Consider the following 23,275-nt stretch of genomic DNA (forward strand, 5'->3'; position numbering starts at 1 on the left):
CCGAAACAGTGAACACAAATTGCGAAGGTGCTCCTCTGTGGAGGCCCCCATGACAACAATGTCATCCAGATAGTTTATGTAGCTGGGAACGGAAGCCGTGAGCTGTTCCAAAAACCGCTGAAAAATGGCCGGTGCGCTAGCGACGCCAAATGGTAACCGCTGGTACTGATACAACCCACAAGGAGTGTTGATGTTGAGAAATTCCTTGGAAGAAGCATCAAACGGCAACTGATGGTACGCCTCCGAAAAGTCAAATTTGGAAAAGAACTGGCCCCCAGTGAGCTTGGTAAATAGCTCCTCAGGACGGGGAAGAGGATAAGTGTCAATGAGGCTCTGAGCGTTGACAGTGGCTTTAAAATCACCACACAATCGCAGACTCCCGTTTGGTTTAGAAACCACCATGATTGGCGATGCCGATTCGCTGGAGGTAACAAGGAGAATCCCTGAAGCTGTTAACCTGTCTATCTCAGCATTGACAGGTGCACGCAACGCCACCGGAATAGGGCGTGTCCAGAAAAACTTAGGGCGAGCTGTAGGTTTAAGAGTAATGTGGGCTTCAAAATCCTTGGCATGACCCAAAACAGCAGAGAACACGGACGAAAATTCAGAACACAATCCATCCAGCTGTTGATACGGAATATCCTCAGATATGAGGTGCACATCATCATCAATGTAGAACCCGAACAACTGGAAAGCATCATAACCGAACAGGTTTTCAGTGCCCGCATGATCCACCACATAAAAAATGAGGGGCCTAACAACAGACTTGTAGGCAGTGGAAGCATCAAACTGGCCAATGATCGGAATTTTCTGTTTATTGTAAGTTCTCAGATTTCGCGTAACTGGAGACAAGGGAGGGGAGCCCAACTCCAAATACGTGCGAGAATTAATGAGAGTTACTGCAGAGCCAGTGTCCACTTGCATGCGAATGTCTTTATCCAGAACACGAACAGTAACAAACAACTTATTTGTTTCAGAAAGCACACAGTTAACATCCATGTCCGATGCCTCGTCCTCGTCGACAGGAACTTTAGGGGACTGACACACAGAAGCAATGTGGCCTTTTTTCCTACATGAATTACACGTGGCCCAACATTTTGGACATGCGGCCCTGTCATGCTGTACGAAACAACGTGGACAAGAAGGAAGTGCGGAACGAACCTGCTTCTGAGGTTGCTATTTTCGCTGCGAGCGTTGCGGCCCAACACGACGTTGTTTACGCAAGTGAACCGCTGCCACATCTTCGTTCCCCTGTGAAACAGGCAAATTGTCCGTGTCGAAAGTTGACTGTACAGCGCCTACATCACACCACACGTCTATTTGTGTGCCAGCAGCGTGAGACACTTCAAAGGATTGAGCGATGCTTAGAACTTCCGACAACGACGGGTTTGGCAGTTGTAGGGCACACTGCCGAACTTCTTTATCAGGAGCAACCCGTAGAATAGCATCCATAACCACTGAATCAGTGTAAGACTCATGATGAGTGTCCGTGACAAACTGACATTTCCTACTCAGACCGTGTAATTCCGCCGCCCAAGCCCGGTAAGATTGATGGGGCTGTTTACGACACCGGTAGAACACCACGCGGGCGGCAACGATGTGGGTGTTTTTTCGGTAATAGTTAGACAATAAGTCACAAATTTCTTGGAAGGACAGAGAGGCAGGTTCCCGCAGAGGGGCTAACTGAGATAGCAGCTGATAGATCCGTGGGGAAATCCAAGATAGATATAACGACTTACACATAGGAGCGTCGACAACGCCGAAAGCCAAGAAGTGTTGCCGCAAACGCTTCTCATAATCCTCCCAGTCTTCAGCGGCCTCGTCGTAAGGAGGGAATGGAGGCAGAGAAGAGGAAGACAGATGATGAGTAAGCGACGTCGACAACGCCTGAATAGCAGCCGTCAGCTGTGTTTGTTGTGCCTGAATAGCAGCCGTCAGCTGTGTTTGTTGTTCAATGAGCACTTGCATAAGCTGTTCCATGTCTGCCCCGTCACAAACACACAAATCCACAATGCAGTGAAAATATCCCATCCTTGTCACCAAAAAGTGTTATAACCTTTAATCACCAATAATTGCGTGGATACTCACTTAGAAACAGTAGCTGGTTACATGATAACAACTCAGTATCTCTTATTCGACTGCCATGCCGTGACATGTGGCCGGCGCCGTTCGTAGCTAGGTGGCGCTCCTGCGCTCAGCCGAGTTGCGGAGCGCCTCTATCACCATTTGCGCGTATTGTCGTGGCGGCACTGTTAAATGTCGTGGCACTGTCACAACACTTACTTTTATAGCAAGAATGAGATCGAGACCTTGTGAATCAGCAAAATTCGGACTTGTCAGTGCTGCCAACTGTCACGTGGCAAGAACTTTAAAATGTAGAAATAGAGCAACACACTCAATCTAACCAAACTGTCAGTTGTCAGGATTTTATGATGTATACAGCATGAAGTTTTGGGATGACGTATGAAAGCTGGCAACCCCCTTTTACGTGTGTGTGTGTGTGTGTGTGTGTGTGTGTGTGAGTTGGGTACAGCAACGCACAATTGCTGCGCAGTCGCTATGTTGCCAATAAGAAGTCCCACAACCGAATACCCTTTTTTTTTTTTCATATTATCACTTACTACATTTACATGGGAATTAGAATTGAATTGAGGCAATGAGAACCATAAGGGCCTAAATCACACCATTCTCAATTGCAAGTTTGTAGCATTTATTCAAGCTTCTGACATCTGTTGATCTTATGGTGAGTCAGGTTTATCTGTGTTGTAGGCCCACATTGTGTATATGAACATTCGCAAAAACCTGATTTACTGGTTTCTCTGACATTCACTTACATGTGTACTTGACAATGGTATGCTTTAGGCCCTTATGGTTCTCAGCACCTCAACTAAATATGCTTTCTGTACTCTCAAAGAGGAGGAGGAGGAGGAGGAGGATGAGGATGAGGATGAGGAAGAGGAAGAGGAGGAGCAAAGATTAAAAGAAGCTGTTGAAGATGAGAGAGTTTCTAATCTTTGTGATGAAATGATGGACACAATAGTGTGTGTTCATGGTTCTGATAAAAGTACTGTGGCGATGATGCAGTTCAGATGCTGTTTGCAGGGGGAGTGAAAGTTACTGCAAATGCAAACAAATGTTCGCAAGCAATAATGATTGTAATTCAGAAACTTGAAATTCAGTACTGACATGTAGTTTCCATAACTTCCGAGTCAGCCCATTATGTGTGCAAGCGTATAAATGCAATTAGAGCTCTAGTTTCAGAAAGGTTAGTACACAGGGAGTGCTGGGGTACAGAATTTGGCGATTTGAACCATTGTGTCATTGAAGACAAAACACATCTTCCTTAATACCAAAACAGAAAGTATGTGTACATTCAATTCTTAAACCAGAAATATGAAGATCAACCCACAAAAGCTAAACTTTTCCCTTTTCCTGTTACCACAAGCTGGAACTCAGGGTTTGAAAGTATTGAGTAGCTTGGAGAATATCTCAATGATATAGTAGAATTCATTGAAACTATTTAAGAGAGTGTGTTGCTGGAAACTTTTTTAAAGCTTTGACCTCTAATGAAGTAAAAAAAGAAATCAGTGCCTACCTATTTTCTTGTTAAGCATTGCTCGAAATGTTGGAATTTGCTGCTGACATCAGAGTGCTCCTAGGTACCGTTAATTCGTGTTCTACAATCTATGCTTAGTGGCCTTTCAAAGATCTTTCAACTACAAGAGGATGCATGTCCCCCAACCCAACCCAAGACAACCTCATAAACTGCCGAAGCAAATGCAAGTACATTTAACATTGCTGTTTCAGTCTGTAGGTAGAGAAAGTCTAGTAAACTGAACCACTTAATAGAGTGTGACACAGGAATGATGTTCATTTCTTCCATCAGTGAACGATTTGATCCATGAAACATAATGAAAGGTAATTTAGATAGTGTAGAAATCTCTCAGCTAATGAAGCAAATTCCCATTCTACAGGAACTTTCAATATCAGTGTATCTTTAGCCATATACAGTTTTTAGTGTTTTATTTGCCAGTTCTTGCAGAGGAGGTAAAGAAATAGATGTGATTTCTATTCTTCTTTCCCTGAAATCAGACTATGCGTATTTTGTGGAAGCTGCAGTGAAGGATCTGTGGATCCCAGTCAGTAACGTTGATAGTGAGAGGTCATTTTCAACATACTTTAATACAACGTTTGACATGAGAACAGTTCTGACTCCCAGTAATATGAGAGTCATGGTATCCATGTCTTTGTCATACTGATTTGTAGATTATGTACATAGGCTAAACCCCACATATTAATGTGTCAGAATAAATGTTTTCTAAACATTTACGCTTTGATGTGTATATTTTTGTCAGACTTATAATTTTCATGCTTTTTGAATTTATGTAAAAATAAAAGAAGTTTCACTGCAAAAATGCTAGAGATGCCAAAAAATAACATAACTGATAGAAATATCTGGTTATTGAGTAGTAGCAGTTACTGTGATAACTGCTCATCTAATACTACAAGTTATGTCAATAACTGACACCTCGCACCATATGTAAACCGAAGATCGTACTACGCTTTTGCGTCAACTCATCTGAGCTCTGGCTACGGTGCTGAGGGACAGACCATCTGGGAGGTGTTCTGTATGCCATGGAAATAACTGCAAGACTGCATGCCATCTGTTGATAGAACGGCGTACTATTTTGTGCACTCTCCCTACTTTCAACACAAGCCATCAAATAAAGTTAATGTTAGAGCGATGGCTGATAGAAGCAAGTGTAAATACATTGCACATGTACGCTCATTCCCTTGAGTCACTGCTCTGTGTGTCAATTTAGTTTGGGCGGGTGGTACAAATAGTTACAAGGAATTTGGGCAACTATAGAGATAACTGTCAGAGTTCAGTATTTTTCTCTGGCCGTTATCGTATTCACTCACAGTTCTTGTTCTCTGGCAATTAACGGGATACCCCTATAGGTAACCTGGAAGTTGGTAACTGTGTTCCTGACTACAGTTAAAGGTTGCAGAACTTGGTGATATTGCCAGAGAGGATAGTTACTGGAGCGAACAAGCGCACCTTCTAACAGCCGTGTACCGCAAGTCTCTAGAGGAACAGAAGGTTCCAAATGATTGGAAAAGAGCACAGGTACTCCCAGTCTTCAAGAAGGTTTGTCGAGCAGATGCGCAAAACTATAGACCTATATCTCTGACGTCGATCTGTTGTAGAAGTTAAGAACATGTTTTTTGCTCGCCTATCATGTCGTTTTTGGAAACCCAGAATCTTCTCTGTAGGAATCAACATGGATTCCGTAAACAACGATCGTGTGAGACCCAACTCGCTTTATTTGTTCATGAGACCCAGAAAATACTAGATACAGGCTCCCAGGTAGATGCCATTTCCCTTGACTTCTGGAAGGCGTTCGATACAGTTCCACACTGTCGCCTGATAAACAAAGTAAGAGCCTACGGAATATCAGACCAGCTGTGTGACTGGATTGAATAGGTTTTAGCAAACACAACACAGCATGTTGTTATCAATGGAGAGGCGTCTACAGACATTAAAGTAACCTCTGGCGTGCCACAGGGGAGTGTTATGGGACCATTGCTTTTCACAATATATATAAATGACCTAGTAGATAGTGTCGGAAGTTCCATGCGTCTTTTCGCGGATGATCCTGTAGTATACAGAGAAGTTGCAGCATTAGAAAATTGTAGCGAAATGCAGGAAGATCTGCAGCGGATAGGCACTTGGTGCAGGGAGTGGCAACTGACCCTTAACACAGACAAATGTAATGTATTGTGAATACATAGAAAGAAGGATCCTTTATTGTATGATTATATGATAGCGGAACAAACACTGGTAGCAGTTACTTCTGTAAAATATCTGGGAGTATGCATGCGGAACGATTTGAAGTGGAACGATCATATACAATTAATTGTTGGTAAGGCGGGTGCCAGGTTGAGATTCATTGGGAGAGTCCTTAGAAAATGTAGTCCATCAACAAAGGAGGTGGATTACAAAACACTCGTTCGACCTATACTTGAGTATTGCTCGTCAGTGTGGTATCCGTACCAGATCGGGTTGACGGAGGAGATAGATAAGATCCAAAGAAGAGCGGCGCGTTTCGTCACAGGGTTATTTAGTAACCGTGATAGCGTTACGGAGATGTTTAGCAAACTCAAGTGGCAGACTGCAAGAGAGGCGCTCTGCATCGCAGTGTAGCTTGCTCGCCAGGTTTCGAGAGGGTGCGTTTCTGGATGAGGTATCGAATATATTGCTTCCCCCTACTTATACCTCCCGAGGAGATCGCGAATGTAAAATTAGAGAGATTCGAGCACGCACGGCGGCTTTCAGACAGTCGTTATTCCCGCGAACCATACGCGACTGGAACAGAAAAGGGAGGTAATGACAGTGGCATGTAAAGTGCCCTCTGCCACACACCGTTGGGTGGCTTGCGGAGTATAAATGCAGATGTAGATGTAGATTTACGTACTGGTACGGAAATAACCGCTTGCCATCAGGGGTTCCCGAGAGTTGACAAATAACGGAATTCTACTCTCTACATTTCTTATACACTCCTGGAAATGGAAAAAAGAACACATTGACACCAGTGTGTCAGACTCACCATACTTGCTCCGGACACTGCGAGAGGGCTGTACAAGCAATGATCACACGCACGGCACAGCGGACACACCAGGAACCGCGGTGTTGGCCGTCGAATGGCGCTAGCTGCGCAGCATTTGTGCACCGCCGCCGTCAGTGTCAGCCAGTTTGCCGTGGCATACGGAGCTCCATCGCAGTCTTTAACACTGGTAGCATGCCGCGACAGCGTGGACGTGAACCGTATGTGCAGTTGACGGACTTTGAGCGAGGGCGTATAGTGGGCATGCGGGAGGCCGGGTGGACGTACCGCCGAATTGCTCAACACGTGGGGCGTGAGGTCTCCACAGTACATCGATGTTGTCGCCAGTGGTCGGCGGAAGGTGCACGTGCCCGTCGACCTGGGACCGGACCGCAGCGACGCACGGATGCACGCCAAGACCGTAGGATCCTACGCAGTGCCGTAGGGGACCGCACCGCCACTTCCCAGCAAATTAGGGACACTGTTGCTCCTGGGGTATCGGCGAGGACCATTCGCAACCGTCTCCATGAAGCTGGGCTACGGTCCCGCACACCGTTAGGCCGTCTTCCGCTCACGCCCCAACATCGTGCAGCCCGCCTCCAGTGGTGTCGCGACAGGCGTGAATGGAGGGACGAATGGAGACGTGTCGTCTTCAGCGATGAGAGTCGCTTCTGCCTTGGTGCCAATGATGGTCGTATGCGTGTTTGGCGCCGTGCAGGTGAGCGCCACAATCAGGACTGCATACGACCGAGGCACACAGGGCCAACACCCGGCATCATGGTGTGGGGAGCGATCTCCTACACTGGCCGTACACCACTGGCGATCGTCGAGGGGACACTGAATAGTGGACGGTACATCCAAACCGTCATCGAACCCATCGTTCTACCATTCCTAGACCGGCAAGGGAACTTGCTGTTCCAACAGGACAATGCACGTCTGCATGTATCCCGTGCCACCCAACGTGCTCTAGAAGGTGTAAGTCAACTACCCTGGCCAGCAAGATCTCCGGATCTGTCCCCCATTGAGCATGTTTGGGACTGGATGAAGCGTCGTCTCACGCGGTCTGCACGTCCAGCACGAACGCTGGTCCAACTGAGGCGCCAGGTGGAAATGGCATGGCAAGCCGTTCAACAGGACTACATCCAGCATCCCTACGATCGTCTCCATGGGAGAATAGCAGCCTGCATTGCTGCGAAAGGTGGATATACACTGTACTAGTGCCGACATTGTGCATGCTCTGTTGCCTGTGTCTATGTGCCTGTGGTTCTGTCAGTGTGATCATGTGATGTATCTGACCCCAGGAATGTGTCAATAAAGTTTCCCCTTCCTGGGACAATGAATTCACGGTGTTCTTATTTTAATTTCCAGGAGTGTAGTTCCAGAACAGGTGTCACTCTCTTTCCAACTTCTGGTTGCATTGGAGGATATTGACTTTCATTTTATGTTCTTGTTTTTCTCTGTGTTGTTGTCACTAGAATAGTAGTACTAGCAATAGTACATGTAAAGCTATGAGATATTGTAAAGAGTATGCAGCATGTTAATATTTTTAGGGGTTTTACACTTACTGAAATATCTGAGTATTGTAGGTGATCTAAAAATGGAAAATAGTTGAGTAGCTTCTCTAAGTATATATATATATATATATATATATATATATATATATATATATATATATATATATATATATATATAAAAAGAAAGATGATGAAACTTACCAAACAAAAGCGCTGGCAGGTCGATAGACACACAAACAAACACAAACATACACACAAAATTCTAGCTTTCGCAACCAATGGTTGCCTCGTCAGGAAAGAGGGAAGGAGAAGGAAAGACAAAAGGATATGGGTTTTAAGGGAGAGGGTAAGGAGTCATTCCAATCCCGGGAGCGGAAAGACTTACCTTAGGGGGAAAAAAGGACAGGTATACACTCGCGCACACACACATATCCATCCACACATACACAGACACAAGCAGACATTTTCCCACGTGGAATGTTTCCCTCTATTTTTTATATATATATATATATATATATATATATATATATATATGCTTAGTGGCATCATTATGATGAAAAAACGCCAGTGCGGTATCACATCAGTCTCATTAAAGTGTGCCTTATCAACTTGAGTACAAAAAAACTCGTGCAGTTCGATGAAACATAGATTTGTGGCTTTACTATGAGAAACACGAGTTTTTTCAACCTGTACACATTCATTGCAATTTTTTTAGTTATTTTTGGCCACTGACTTTCAAACATTTTCTACACAGTATTGAGCACATCAATTTTATTCAGGAAAATTGTACAATGGAATATTTACACTTCAGACACATGTATGACAAATTAACCATTTGATGGAGGCACATTTGGAATGAATACAGGTATGCTTACAACAACATTCAGATCAGATGCTTTATCAGTGGTATTTCAATAAAAGAATAGATTTGCTTGTATTAGGGCCTACTAGTACTTGTGCACACAACATGAATGTTTTTGAATAATATATGCGTTTTTGTTTTCAAAGAGCTCAAGTCAGTTCATTTTCTGTTATGTTAAGTAACACTCATTGCTATGTTGCGGTTCTGTTATATGCAGAACTTAGCCCCTCATTTTGAGTTCTCACATGTCTAGTTCATGAATTAGTCTGATAGGTATTCAGACAGGTAACTGTCACAATACTAAATAGTGAAATGAAAAAACGTCAAAGCAGGCAGGTGGCACTGACAGATGAAGTGTTTATTATTGCCTCATATGTGCGACAGCCGCCCCCCCCCCCCCCCCCCCCCCCCCATGAACCATGGACCTTGCCATTGGTGGGGAGGCTTGCGTGCCTCAACGATACAGATAGCCGTACCGTAGGTGCAACCACAACGGAGGGGTAACTATTGAGAGGCCAGACAAACGCGTGGTTCCTGAAGAGGGGGAGCAGCCTTTTCAGTAGTTGCAGGGGCAACAGTCTGGATGATTGACTGATCTGGCCTTATAACACTAACCAAAACAGCCTCGCTGTGCTGGTACTGTGAACGGTTGAAAGCAAGGGGAAACTACAGCCGTAATTTTTCCTGAGGACATGCAGCTTTACTGTATAGTTAAATGATGATGGCGTCCTCTTGGGTAAAATATTCCGGAGGTAAAATAGTCCCCCATTCGGATCTCCGGGCGGGGACTACTCAAGAGGACGTCGCTATCAGGAGAAAGAAAACTGGCATTCTACGGATCGGAGCGTGGAATGTCAGATCCCTTAATCGGGCAGGTAGGTTTGCAAATTTAAAAAGGGAAATGGAGATAGGTTAAAGTTAGATATAGTGGGAATTAGTGAAGTTCGGTGGCAGGATGAACAAGACTTCTGGTCAGGTGACTACAGGGTTATAAACACAAAATCAAATAGGGGTAATGCAGGAGTAGGTTTAATAATGAATAAAAGAATAGGAATGCGGGTAAGCTACTACCAACAGCATAGTGAACGCATTATTGTGGCCAAGATAGACACGAAGCCCACACCTACTACAGTAGTACAAGTTTATATGCCAACTAGCTCTGCAGATGACGAAGAAATTGAAGAAATGTATGATGAAATAAAAGAAATTATTCAGATAGTGAAGGGAGCCGAAAATTTAGTAGTCATAGGTGACTGGAATTCGACAGTAGGAAAAGGAAGAGAAGTAAACGTAGTAAGTGAATATGGATTGGGGCTAAGAAATGAAAGAGGAAGCCGCCTGGTAGAATTTTGCACAGAGCATAACTTAATCATAGCTAACACTTGGTTCAAGAATCATGGAAGAAGGTTGTATACATGGAAGAACCCTGGTGGTACTAGAAGGTTTCAGACAGTTATATAATGGTAAGACAGGGATTTAGGAACTGGGTTTTAAATTGTAAGACATTTCCAGGGGCAGATGTGGACTCTGGCCACAATTTATTGGTTATGAACTGTAGATTAAAACTGAAGAAACTGCAAAGAGGTGGGAATTTAAGGAGATGGGATCTGGATAAACAAAAGAACTTGAGGTTGTACAGAGTTTCAGTGAGAGCATAAGGGAACAACTGACAGGAATGGGAGAGAGAAATACAGTAGAAGAAGAATGGGTAGCTTTGAGGGAAGAAATAGTGAAGGCAGCAGAGAATCAAGTAGGTAAAAAGACGAGGGCTAGTAGAAATCCATGGGTAACAAAAGAGATACTGAATGTAATTGATGAAAGGAGAAAATACAAAAATGCAGTAAATGAAGCAGGCAAAAAGGAATACAAATGTCTCAAAAATGAGATCAACAGGAAGTGCAAAATGGCTAAGCAGGGATGGATAGAGGACAAATGTAAGGATGTAGAGGCTTATCTCACGAGGGGATAAGATAGATACTGCCTACAGGAAAATGAAAGAGACCTTTGGAGAAAAGAGCACCACTTGTATGAATATCAAGAGCTCAGATGGAAACCCAGTTCTAAGCAAAGAAGGGAAAGCAGTAAGGTGGAAGGAGTATATAGAGGGTCTATACAGGAGCGATGTTCTGGAGGACAATATTATGGAAATGGAAGAGGATGTAGATGAAGATGAAATGGGAGATATGATACTGTGTGAAGAGTTCAACAGAGCACTGAAAGACCTAAGTCAAAACAAGGCCCCAGGAGTAGACAACATTCCATTAGAACTACTGACAGCCTTGGGAGAGCCAGTCCTGACAAAACTCCACTATCTGGTGAGCAAGATGTATGACACAGACGAAATACCCTCAGACTTCAAGAAGAATATAATAATTCCAATCCCGAAGAAAGCAGGTGTTGACAGCTGTGAAAATTACTGAACTATCAGTTTAAAAAGCCACTGCTGCAAAATACTAACACGAATTCTTTACTGACGAATGGAAAAACTAGTAGAAGCCGACCTCCGGGAAGATCAGTTTGGATTCCGTAGAAATGTTGGAACACTATAGGCAATACTGACCCTACGACTTTTCTTAGAAGAAAGATTAAGGAAAGGCAAACCTACATTTCTAGCATTTGTAGACTTCGAAAAAGCTTTTGGCAATGTTGACTGGAATACTCTCTTTCAAATTCTGAAGGTGGCAGGGGCAAAATACAGGGAGCAAAATGCTATTTACAATTTGTACAGAAATCAGATGGCAGTTATAAGAGCCGAGGGACATGAAAGGGAAGCAGTGGCTGGTAAGGGAGTGAGACAGGGTTGTAGCCTCTCCCCAATGCTATTCAATATGTATATTGAGCAAGCAGTGAAGGAAACAAAAGGAAAGTTCGGAATACGTATTAAAATCCGTGGAAAAGAAATAAAAACTTTAAGATTCGCCGATGACATTGTAATTCTGTCAGAGACGGCTAAGGACTTGGAAGAGCAGTTGAACGGAATGGGCAGTGTCTTGAAAGGAGGGTATAAGATGAACATCAACAAAAGCAAAATGAGGATAATGGAATGCAGTCGAATTAAGTCGGGTGATGCTGAGGGAATTAGATTAACAAATGAGACACTTAAAGTAGTAAAGGAGTTTTGCTATTTGGCGAGCAAAGTAACTGATGATGGTCGAAGTAGAGAGGATATAAAATGTAGACTGGCAATGGCAAGAAAAGGGTTTTCGAAGAAAAGAAATTTGTTAACATCAAGTATAGATTCAAGTGTCAGGAAGTCGTTTCTGAAAGTATTTGTATGGAGTGTAGCCATGTATGGAAGTGAAACATGGACGATAAATAGTTTAGACAAGAAGAGAATAGAAGCTTTCGAAATGTGGTGCTACAGATGAATGCTGAAGATTAGATGAGTAGATCACATAACTAACGAGGAGGTACTGAATAGAATTGGGGAGAAGAGGAGTTTGTGGCACAACTTGACAAGAACAATGGATCGGTTGGTAGGACATGTTCTGAGGTGTCAAGGGATCACCAATTTAATACTGGAGGGTAGGGTGGAGGGTAAAAATTGTAGAGAGAGACCAAGAGATGAATACACTAAGCAGATTCAGAAGGATGTAGGCTGCAGCTGGTACTGGGAGATGAAGACGCTTGCACAGGATAGCGTAGCATGGAGAGCTGCATCAAACCAGTCTCAGGACTGAAGACAACAACAACAACAACAACAACAACAACAACAACATGTGCGACAGAAGGGGGGAAAAAAGCAAAGCATGGAATTGACAGGTCAAGTATTCCTCATGACAGGAAATTTTGTTATTGAGAAATTTCTGAAAACTTAATGCAAATGCATATTTCCAACATCAATATTATTAATTCTGACTCTCACATTCTGGATACCCAAAGAAGAAATAGTTCAACAGAGGAAAAATGGTATCATAATAACATGAGAGGCATTTAAATCTGTAACCATTATGAGGTCAACACAACCAATCATCCACTGGAATTCTGTGTACAATAATGCCAAGCGTTAGAGTACACAACAAGCTGATGGGTTCGAGAAATGTAATTTAGTCATTCTCCCTCCAAAAACTTAAAACCTTCATGGTAGCTGAAGAAACCAAGCAGTTTTCCAAATCTCACCTAAAACTTGTATTAGCATACTCTCACTTTCCTCAAATGGACTATCTTGTACAAGAGTAAAAGAATCTATGAAGTTATGTATATTTGCATGTTGTTTTACAAGGCTGCACACTTATTCTATTAAGTGCACAGCACAAGAAATTAAGCTACGAATTTTATCTACAGGCTTCAGCTTACGTATTAGTTCATACTTAAAAAAGCACGTTTATAATATTTCACTTAAACAGTGCTGCGGCGAAGTTCTGCATACTTTCCATTTACAGTTGCAAGGATAACATTACTAATAGTGACCAATAACCCACATACAATATGAAACACCAATAACCATAAACACAAATTGAAATGTATCAGACAGTTAATTAGATAAGGTTATGACACGATTCATACGACATTCTTGCCACTTGCCATTATAATTCACTGATAACTAAACTGATGGATTCCACCTACTTTGTTATTTAACTGGAACCCCTTCTGAAGCATTCGGTAGAGAAAAATAACTGACAGTTATAAGTAACTGTTAAAAACAACTGTTATAAAAGAATAACTGTAACCGTGATAACAGTTACTCCAAAATAACCATTTGCTCCACCTCTAAAAATGCTGTAAATGATTTTTACTTTAGTTTCTTTTTTTTCTTTTTGCTGAAAGTGGAAATAAAATTTAGCAAAATCCTTGACGAAATGATTAAAAAATAGTGAGAAAGTAACAGAAATAACTTTTTTAAAAATGACGAAATCCGACAAAAATTTTCATCAGAAACAGGTGCCTCAAGTTATTGGGCATACACAGGCATTATGCTATTAATAACGTATTATGCTATTAATAATGTTCATCTGCAACTCCTGATATTTGTAGTACTTGTAGACAACTGAGTAAAACTTGTCAGGTTTGTTAATACTATTTATGATCACTTGCATTAGTTATTGGTCAATGTTTTCATCTATGGATAAGACTTTCCTACATGGCCATCAGTCCACATGGATATTAACACATTTAGGATGCATGATGCAACAGATCGGAAGATATCACATGTCACCACGGGATCTACACGGGCTTCACAGGGCCTGTGCATAGCTTTGATGTGACAACTGCCTCCAGCAAAGTACAAAGGGTTTACAAAGCCCCTGGCAGAATAAAATTCAGTGGTTTTCTGTACTAATGGTGCTGCGACACACTTCTGAGTGAGTAGTCATAACGCTCTTGATGATGTGTGTAAGAAATATTAATAGATCAGAAAGACACACAACTAAGAGAAAAATAAATTATTACTTACTGTGCTGCCAGCAAAACCTGGATGGTTCCATCCCAGTACAGAATAACCTGCCTCTATTGGAGTGGTCATAATCCCAATTTCATAAAATCCGGCATTTCCTTCTGAACAGAGGATTAAGACACTACCATTTTCATGTCTGAAAGTAACAAATCAATACATATATTTTCACCACAAATCAAGTAGTCAAATTTTTAATACTGCCAATACACACACATAAAAGTACACAAAACTATTCTAGTTTTTTGGGAGCATTAGTTCCTTCCTCAGGTAGTAGAGGTATGTGGGTTGGGGAATGTTAAAAAGGAAAGGTAGGACACCCAGTTCCCAGTATGAGAAGCAACCACTGGCTCCGAGGATGCAGAGTAAACCTCTGCCAACTAAAAGCTGTAAAGGGTCACCTCCACCCCACCCCACCCCCTCATTACCCAGTATCACCATGGGACAATGTAGCTGTGCTCGAGTATGTGGGTTTTGTACTTTAGCTCCGAGGAAGCAATCTACCAATAAGCTCACCAATGTTTTACATCTTATTTGTGTGCCTTTCAACCAGTCATCACCTCTGTTATATGATGAGTTATGACCTTTAGTCCTTGCATTATTTATGTTATTCTAGGGACAAGGAAGTGTAATTTTTTTTTAAATTCATTTTCTTCTAATTTCACTTTTACAGGAATTCCTGTGTTACTTGGTGCCTCTTCTATCCGGTGTATTGCAGCATATTCTCATAAACATCTACATCTACATCTATATCTACGACATCGTCGTCGTCATCAATGTATACAGGTTTTCAGTTTAGTCATAAAACTGCTGGCAGGTTGAAAGTTATGGTGCTAATATATTTGTCTTATTTCTAACTGAAGTTTATTGTTAGCAACAAACACAGTCGTAGGTTAAATGAAAAAATGGATTTATACAAAAACAGCAAGTTTCTGAAGTTCTCTCTACGTAGTGCATGATCATTTACTTTAGGTAATACGCTGACAAAAAAAACTCACAACACCAAGAAATAACTAATACAGACTAGTGAAATTTCAGGAATACATTTATCTATATAAAATATTTACGTGGTTCACATTGCAAGACCAAAGTTTAATGCAAGTGCAAGATAATTCATTGCAAATGTGACACGATGGTACAGTAATAATTGGTGTAACCGCCAGATCTCGAATGCAATCAAGCGAATGTGCATGCATTGTTATAAATTAATAGGGAAACATTCCACGTGGGGAAAAATATATCTAAAAACAAACATGATGTGACTTACCAAACGAAAGCGCTGGCACATCGATAGACACACAAACAAACACACAAAATTCTAGCTTTCGCAACCAATGGTTGCCTCGTCAGGAAAGAGGGAAGGAGAGGGAAAGACGAAAGGAAGTGGGTTTAAAGGGAGAGGGTAAGGAGTCATTCCAATCCCGGGAGCGGAAAGACTTACATTAGGGGGAAAAAAGGACGGGTATACACTTGCACACACACACACACACACACACACACACACACACACATCCATCCACACATATACAGACACAAGCAGACATATTTAAAGACCAAATATGTCTGCTTGTGTCTGTATATGTGTGGATGGGTATGTGTGTGTGTGTGCGCGCATTTACACGCCGTTTTTTCGAAATTTTCCCGAATCTCTCCATCCTTTAACGTGTTTTGGCGGCAACACAACCACCTAACCTATGTGCACATCGTTGTCTACCAACCCAAGTTCACCACAGGATCAACATAGCCCAGCTTTAACCAACATTTTTTCGCCTTTTTTCACAACAGATCTCCAGTTACTTTCTCCAGTTATTTTCATTTTCTTCTCAACCTCATGTTACACTTTCCACCTTCTAATACCATGTCACCCTCACAACACCCCCACAACGACCCCATTAAGTTTTATTTACATTCACTCCACAAACATGCCTTCACCCTAGCAAGATTACGCTCGCATATTTTATTTTCTCAGGCTTGTCTGACATTTGGCATTACCCCCAAAGGCCTCATACTTACGGTTCCCATCTCTGGCTGCAAACCTTCTTTCCATCAGTCCCTATACCAGTTCCAAACTGAACAATCCATTGCCCTCACCCACCTAATCCTTCACCTACACATCAACTCAGTCAATGAACACACCCGTCGACTCCTATCCTTAATAAAAGTCCTCAATCTTTCCCACATCCACACCGGCTGTTCAGAGCATCCTCCTACAGGCCAACCGCAAATTAGAACAGCATGCCACCCTTCACCTCAAAAAACTTTTCAATCTCCTGGTTTCGCACCTCCGGAAAGGCAACTCACTCACCCTTCACAACCTTTCCATCAAACCTCAACCTCCTCTCATTGCACACAAACCCAGTCTCTCCCATCTACTCAACCTCCCACTTCCAGCTCCACTCCCTCCAAAACCTCAAAATTCCAATCAACACAATCTGGAACCACAACACCCTAATTCAGTAGTTAACCTTTCCTCCAAACCTCTCTCCCAATCCGAAACCTCTGTCCTATCCAAAGGCCTCACCTTCAGCCCCACTCCCAGATTCAACCAAACAGCCCTCGTCAAAGATTTACTGTCCTACACTCGTACTCTCTGCTGGAAGTATCACTTTGCCACGAAGAAAAATGATCCTAATCCTACTCCTAGTGATCCAACTCCCCAAGACACTATCCAAATTGAACCCTGCCTGGAACAGTTCCGTCCTCCGTCACAGCGGGACCCACCTCCTCTTCATGAAAATCACCCTCTCCAAACCTTCCAGGAATTTCTGACTTCCAGCCTTGCCTCTCAATCCTTCTTAAAAAACCTTAATCCTACTCCCAACATCACCACTGCTGAAGCCCAGGCTATCCGTGATCTGAAGGCTGACCGGTCCATCATCATCCTTCCGGCGGACAAGGGTTCCACGACCGTGGTACTTGATCGTCGGAAGTATGTGGCTGAGGGACTGCATCAGCTTTCAGACAACACCACATACAAAGTTTGCCAAGGTAATCCCATTCCTGATGTCCAGGCGAAGCTTCAAGGAATCCTCAGAACCTTAGGCCCCCTGCAAAACCTTTCACCTGACTCCATCAACCTCCTGACCCCACCGACACCCCGCACCCCTACCTTCTACCTTCTTCCTAAAATTCACAAACCCAATCATCCCGGCCGCCCCATTGTGGCTTGTTACCAAGCCCCCACAGAACGTATCTCTGCCTACGTAGATCAACACCTTCAACCCATTACATGCAGTCTCCCATCCTTCATCAAAGACACCAACCACTTCCTCGAACGCCTGGAATCCTTACCCAATCCGTTACCCCCGGAAACCATCCTTGTAACCATTGATGCCACTTCCTTATACACAAATATCTCGCACGTCCAGGGCCTCGCTGCGATGGAGCACTTCCTTTCACGCCGATCACCTGCCACCCTACCTAAAACCTCTTTCCTCATTACCTTAGCCAGCTTCATCCTGACCCACAACTTCTTCACTTTTGAAGGCCAGACATACCAACAATTAAAGGGAACAGCCATGGGTACCAGGATGGCCCCCTCGTACGCCAACCTATTCATGGGTCGCTTAGAGGAAGCCTTCTTGGTTACCCAAGCCTGCCAACCCAAAGTTTGGTACAGATTTATTGATGACATCTTCATGATCTGGACTCACAGTGAAGAAGAACTCCAGAATTTCCTCTCCAACCTCAACTCCTTTGGTTCCATCAGATTCACCTGGTCCTACTCTAAATCCCATTCCACTTTCCTTGATGTTGACCTCCACCTGTCCAATGGCCAGCTTCACACGTCCGTCAACATCAAACCCACCAACAAGCAACAGTACCTCCATTATGACAGCTGCCACCCATTCCACATCAAACGGTCCCTTCCCTACAGCCTAGGTCTTCGTGGCAAACGAATCTGCTCCAGTCCGGAATCCCAGAACCATTACACCAACAACCTGACAACAGCTTTCGCATCCCGCAACTACCTTCCCGACCTGGTACAGAAGCAAATAACCAGAGCCACTTCCTCATCCTCTCAAACCCAGAACCCCCCACAGAAGAAACACAAAAGTGCCCCACTTGTGACAGGATACTTTCCGGGACTGGACCAGACTCTGAATGTGGCTCCCCGGCAGGGATACGACTTCCTCAAATCCTGCCCTGAAATGAGATCCATCCTTCATGAAATCCTCCCCACTCCACCAATAGTGTCTTTCCGCCGTCCACCTAACCTTCGTAACCTCTTAGTTCATCCCTATGAAATCCCCAAACCACCTTCCCTACCCTCTGGCTCCTACCCTTGTAACCGCCCCCGGTGTAAAACCTGTCCCATGCACCCTCCCACCACCACCACCTACTCCAGTCCCGTAACCCAGAAGGTGTACACGATCAAAGGCAGAGCCACGTGTGAAAGCACCCACGTGATTTACCAACTGACCTGCCTACACTGTGACACATTCTATGTGGGAATGACCAGCAACAAACTGTCCATTCGCATGAATGGACACAGGCAGACAGTGTTTGTTGGTAATGAGGATCACCCTGTGGCTAAACATGCCTTGGTGCACAGCCAGCACATCTTGGCACAGTGTTACACCGTCCGGGTTATCTGGATACTTCCCACCAACACCAACCTATCCGAACTCCGAGGATGGGAACTTGCTGTTCAATATATCCTCTCTTCCCGTTATCCACCAGGCCTCAATCTCCGCTAATTTCAAGTTGCCGCCACTCATACCTCACTTGTCATTCAACAACATCTTTGCCTCTGCACTTCCGCCTCGACTGACATCTCTGCCCAAACTCTTTGTCTTTAAATATGTCTGTGTGTGTCTCTGTGTGTGTGTGTGTGTGTGTGTGTGTGTGTGTGTGTGTGTGTGGATGGATGTGTGTGTCTGTGCAGGTGTGTGCCCGTCCTTTTTTCCCCCTAGGGTGGGTCTTTCCGCTCCCGGGATTGGGGTGGCTCCTTGCCCTCTCCCTTAGAACCCACATCCTTTCGTCTTTCCCTCTCCTTCCCTCTTTCCTGATGGGCGGCAGTTTGTTGTGAGGGCTTGAGTTTTGTGTGTGTGTTTGTGTTTGTTTGTGTTTCTATCGACCTGCCAGAGCTTTCGTATGGTAAGTCACATCATCTTTGTTTTTTAAATATATAAAAATGAAGATGATGTGACTTTCCGGGCGAGGGCGCTGGCACGTCGATGGACGCACGGACGGGCGCAGGCATGCACACGGAATTCTGGCTTTCGCAACCAACGGTTGCCTCGTCGGGGGGGGGGGATATGGGTTTTGGGGGAGGGGGTGGGGAGTCGTTCCGGTCCCGGGAGCGGAAGGACTTGCCTTGGGGAGTGGGGGGGGGCGTGTACGCTCGCACATGCGCGCATGTCCATCCGCACGTGTGCAGACACAAGCAGACATGTGTGTGGATGGATATGTGTGTGTGTGCGCGCGCGAGTGTATACCCGTCCTTTTTTTCCCCCTAAGGTAAGTCTTTCCGCTCCCGGGATTGGAATGACTCCTTACCCTCTCCCTTAAAACCCAAATCCTTTCGCCTTTCGCCTTTCCCTCTCCTTCCCTCTTTCCTGACGAGGCAACCATTGGTTGCGAAAGCTAGAATTTTGTGTGTGTATCGACGTGCCAGCGCTTTCGGTTGGTATGTCACATCATCTTTGTTTTTAGATATATGTGCATGTATTGTGTTGTATAGGTGCTGGATGTCTGTGGGATTGAGTTCCATGCCTGCTGCACTTCGTCGGTTAATGCAGGGATGGTTAATGCTGTTTGTGGACGATACTGGAGTTATTGTCTGATGATGTTCCACAAGTACTTTATTAGAGACAGATCTGGTGATCGAGCAGGCAAGGCAGCATGCCGACACATTGTAGAGCATGTTGGGTTACATCATCTTTACATGGGTGAGTTTTATCCTGTTGTTAAACACCACCTGGAATGCTGATTATGAGTACCTGCACAACAGGTCGAATCACCAGACTGATACACAAATTTGCAGGCAGGCTGTGTGGGCCAGGTGGAGGTCCAGGGTATCAGGCACAGAAACAGGTTGGTTAGAGGCCCTCAACTGGCCTTCTCCTGACAAACACACGGTCCACAATGGCATCGAGGCAGAACCAGCTTTCATGAGGAAACACCACAGTTCTCCACCCTAACCCCCAATGAGCTCTCACTTGACACCACTGAAATCACAAATAGGAGTGGTTTGCAGTCAGTGGAATGCATGCTACAGGGAAACTGGCTTGGAGCTGTCCTCGAAATAAGTGATTTGTAAAGTTTGTTGTGTCACTGTGGTGCCAACTGCTGCTCAAACTGCTGCTGCAGATGCAGTACGATGAGCGAGAGCCATACACCAAACACAATAGTCTCCTCATGGCCTTCCAGAGCCCTGCCGTCTTGTGACCGTTCATTCTCGTGACCACCGCTGCCAGGAATCAAGTATGGTGGCTACATTGCTGCGAAGTCTTTCTGCAGTATCTCAGAAGGACAATCTAGCTTCTTGTAGCCATATTACATGACCTCATTTAGACTTGGTGAGCCATTGGTAATGGAGTCTTTATCGCCTTGAAGGCGTTCTTGACTAACGTCAACTCACCATGTCCAATCTCAAAGGCAACTATCCCTCACCACCATTACAGCGTGCATTTAAAGCAAACCTGATTTGTATCCTCATAGCAGCACTACTAGCACCACTCTTATGCAACTGGCATGAAATCTGAATTGACATCTTTTAGATTTAGAATCACACGTACCATCTTTTGCTTATGTCACACAACTCCTCCTTGGTGTTGTGATTTTTTTCCCCCGTCAGTGTATTCTGGCAGATAGTTTTTCTATAATAAATATGTTATCAGATTTTATATGGAGTGTCCCAAATAATTAATGCATAAAGCTGTGTGAAAAATATACTAACACCTCCGTGAGCATTTAAAGATCTCAGTTCACTTAACAGAGTATGTATGTGATGAATGTCTCAGTTTATTAACCATGTGGACTACAACAAATTACACACAAATGATTTTATTCACGCTATTCATAAACATAAGTTTTGAAACCTAAAAAGAATTGCGAGTTGTATGAAATTCAACTACTGATGTTTCTGAGAAACAAAGTCAAGATAGCAAAAATCTGAACATAGTCTTGTTCATGTCAGAGTTTGTGAAGTGTCCATTTGCCTGGAACAGATAAAGCTCCAGCAATGCAAATGTGATGCTGTACATACTTTACTGTCTGCACTTATCTAAAAATATGAATTACTGGTTTGAAGACTTCATTAATTTAAGAAAATCATGCTGAGGTAATTTCTCAAATTTAGTTCACTAGCAGCTTCTTTCTTGAGGTCAAATACAGATTTATCCAGTAAGTACTGCATACAGGAAGCAAATTGTGATGCAGACAATAAATCACTTGTTAGAGCATCGCGTTTTAAAACTACTCATACAAATATTTACTTCTCTTTTGTGATTAATTTGTTTTATAAATAATTTTGTTCTGGTGGAAGCAGTTTGCTTGTTTAAGCGTCATTCTGAGAGATAATTCTGAGTTCTAATATTACCTGAATTATCAAGGATAAATTCAATTAATTTAGAGAGTCTGTGACCTTAGTAAGTTTTTGTTTTTCAAAGTGTTCAAGAAATGAAGCATTTCTAATTTACAAGAGTATTGTTTCTATCATTTGTTAACTCTCTCTAAGACAATTTAGCCTTGTCCTTGAACATGCAATTTTAAATGCAAGACACAAAGTTATATTTTCTTCTAATTTTGCAAGGTGCCTGATGTTGAACACACTTAATCATTTGTTTTACATAATATTATTTTATCTTTCCTGTACATGATAGACTCTTTCATGGTGTTAATTACTCATTACCACCATTCTTGTCTCCAGGGGGGGGGGGGGGGGGGGAGGGGGAGGTGGTGATCAAGTCTGCAACCCCTGCAAAATGTTGGAGCCACCGAGGCAGCATTTTGAACAACCGGCATGTGCAACTCAATTTCACATTATATTCAACATTTCCATAAGAAAGAGGTAGATCCACTGTTAATTAAAATCTTCTTCCTTCACCCAGACACAATTATGCATGGTGCGCAACTGATACTTATCAAGTGCCACTACTAACACTACTTCAGCTATTCTCATGAAAGGAGGCTGCACTTCAAAAGTTAATTTCTTCATCTCCTGTGTAGTCCTTAGATGATTGATGAAAATGTTTGAATGCAACTTATGCAACTTAATGTATGAGGCAGGATCAGAAAGTAACTGACAATAATATTTTTTCTTCCCTGGTATTGCAGCTGGAATGTTGAAATTTCATGACAATGTAGTTTGAAGTTTGCACTACAGAGGGTATTTTGTTTTCATATGCAGCTCTACTGAGAGACACCTGAACTATGAAATACAAATGGTACGCATGTCATCAGCTTATGAATAGCAGTAAAGTATAATTCTGTATTTGTGAGCCAAAGGGCATAAATTGAGCAAAATTCACAGGGATGCGCACGGCATATATGGGGATGACTGTATGGACCGTAGCAATGTGTCTAGGTGGGGTGCATTCTTCCAAGAGGGCTGTGTGAACTTTAGTGATTTGTCACACTCCGGGTGGCCAGTAACAGCTGCAAACCTGCAGAATGTCAGAGGCACTGAGGCAGCAATTTTGAACAACCAGCGTGTGCAACTACGAATTTTATCATAGCAGTTCAAACATTTCCTATGGTGTGGTGTACAATTTTATTCACAATACACTGAAATTTCATAAAGTTTGTGCTCACTGGATACCTAAGGACCTGACAGACAACTTGGGTGGCATGTGGTCCAGCATCCACCATACAGTCCAGATCTTGCGCCATTGAACTTTCATTTATTTGGTCCCATGACAGAATTACTGACCAGCCAATGCTTTGTCACAGATGC

The 23,275-nt window shown here is 43.3% G+C and overlaps 1 protein-coding gene across 1 annotated transcript in view; it reads right to left on the reverse strand.

Annotated features, from left to right (window-relative positions):
- Positions 1-23,275, reverse strand: part of LOC124612428 (phosphatidylserine lipase ABHD16A) — a 157,305-nt gene that overhangs the window by 83,177 nt on the left and 50,853 nt on the right. The window contains exon 7 of the mRNA XM_047140634.1: positions 14,377-14,512. Coding sequence (XP_046996590.1) covers positions 14,377-14,512 — 136 coding nt within the window. The remainder of the gene's footprint in view (positions 1-14,376; positions 14,513-23,275) is intronic.

This window comes from Schistocerca americana, chromosome 4 (genome assembly GCF_021461395.2).
Source record: "Schistocerca americana isolate TAMUIC-IGC-003095 chromosome 4, iqSchAmer2.1, whole genome shotgun sequence".
Lineage (NCBI taxonomy): Eukaryota > Metazoa > Arthropoda > Insecta > Orthoptera > Acrididae > Schistocerca > Schistocerca americana.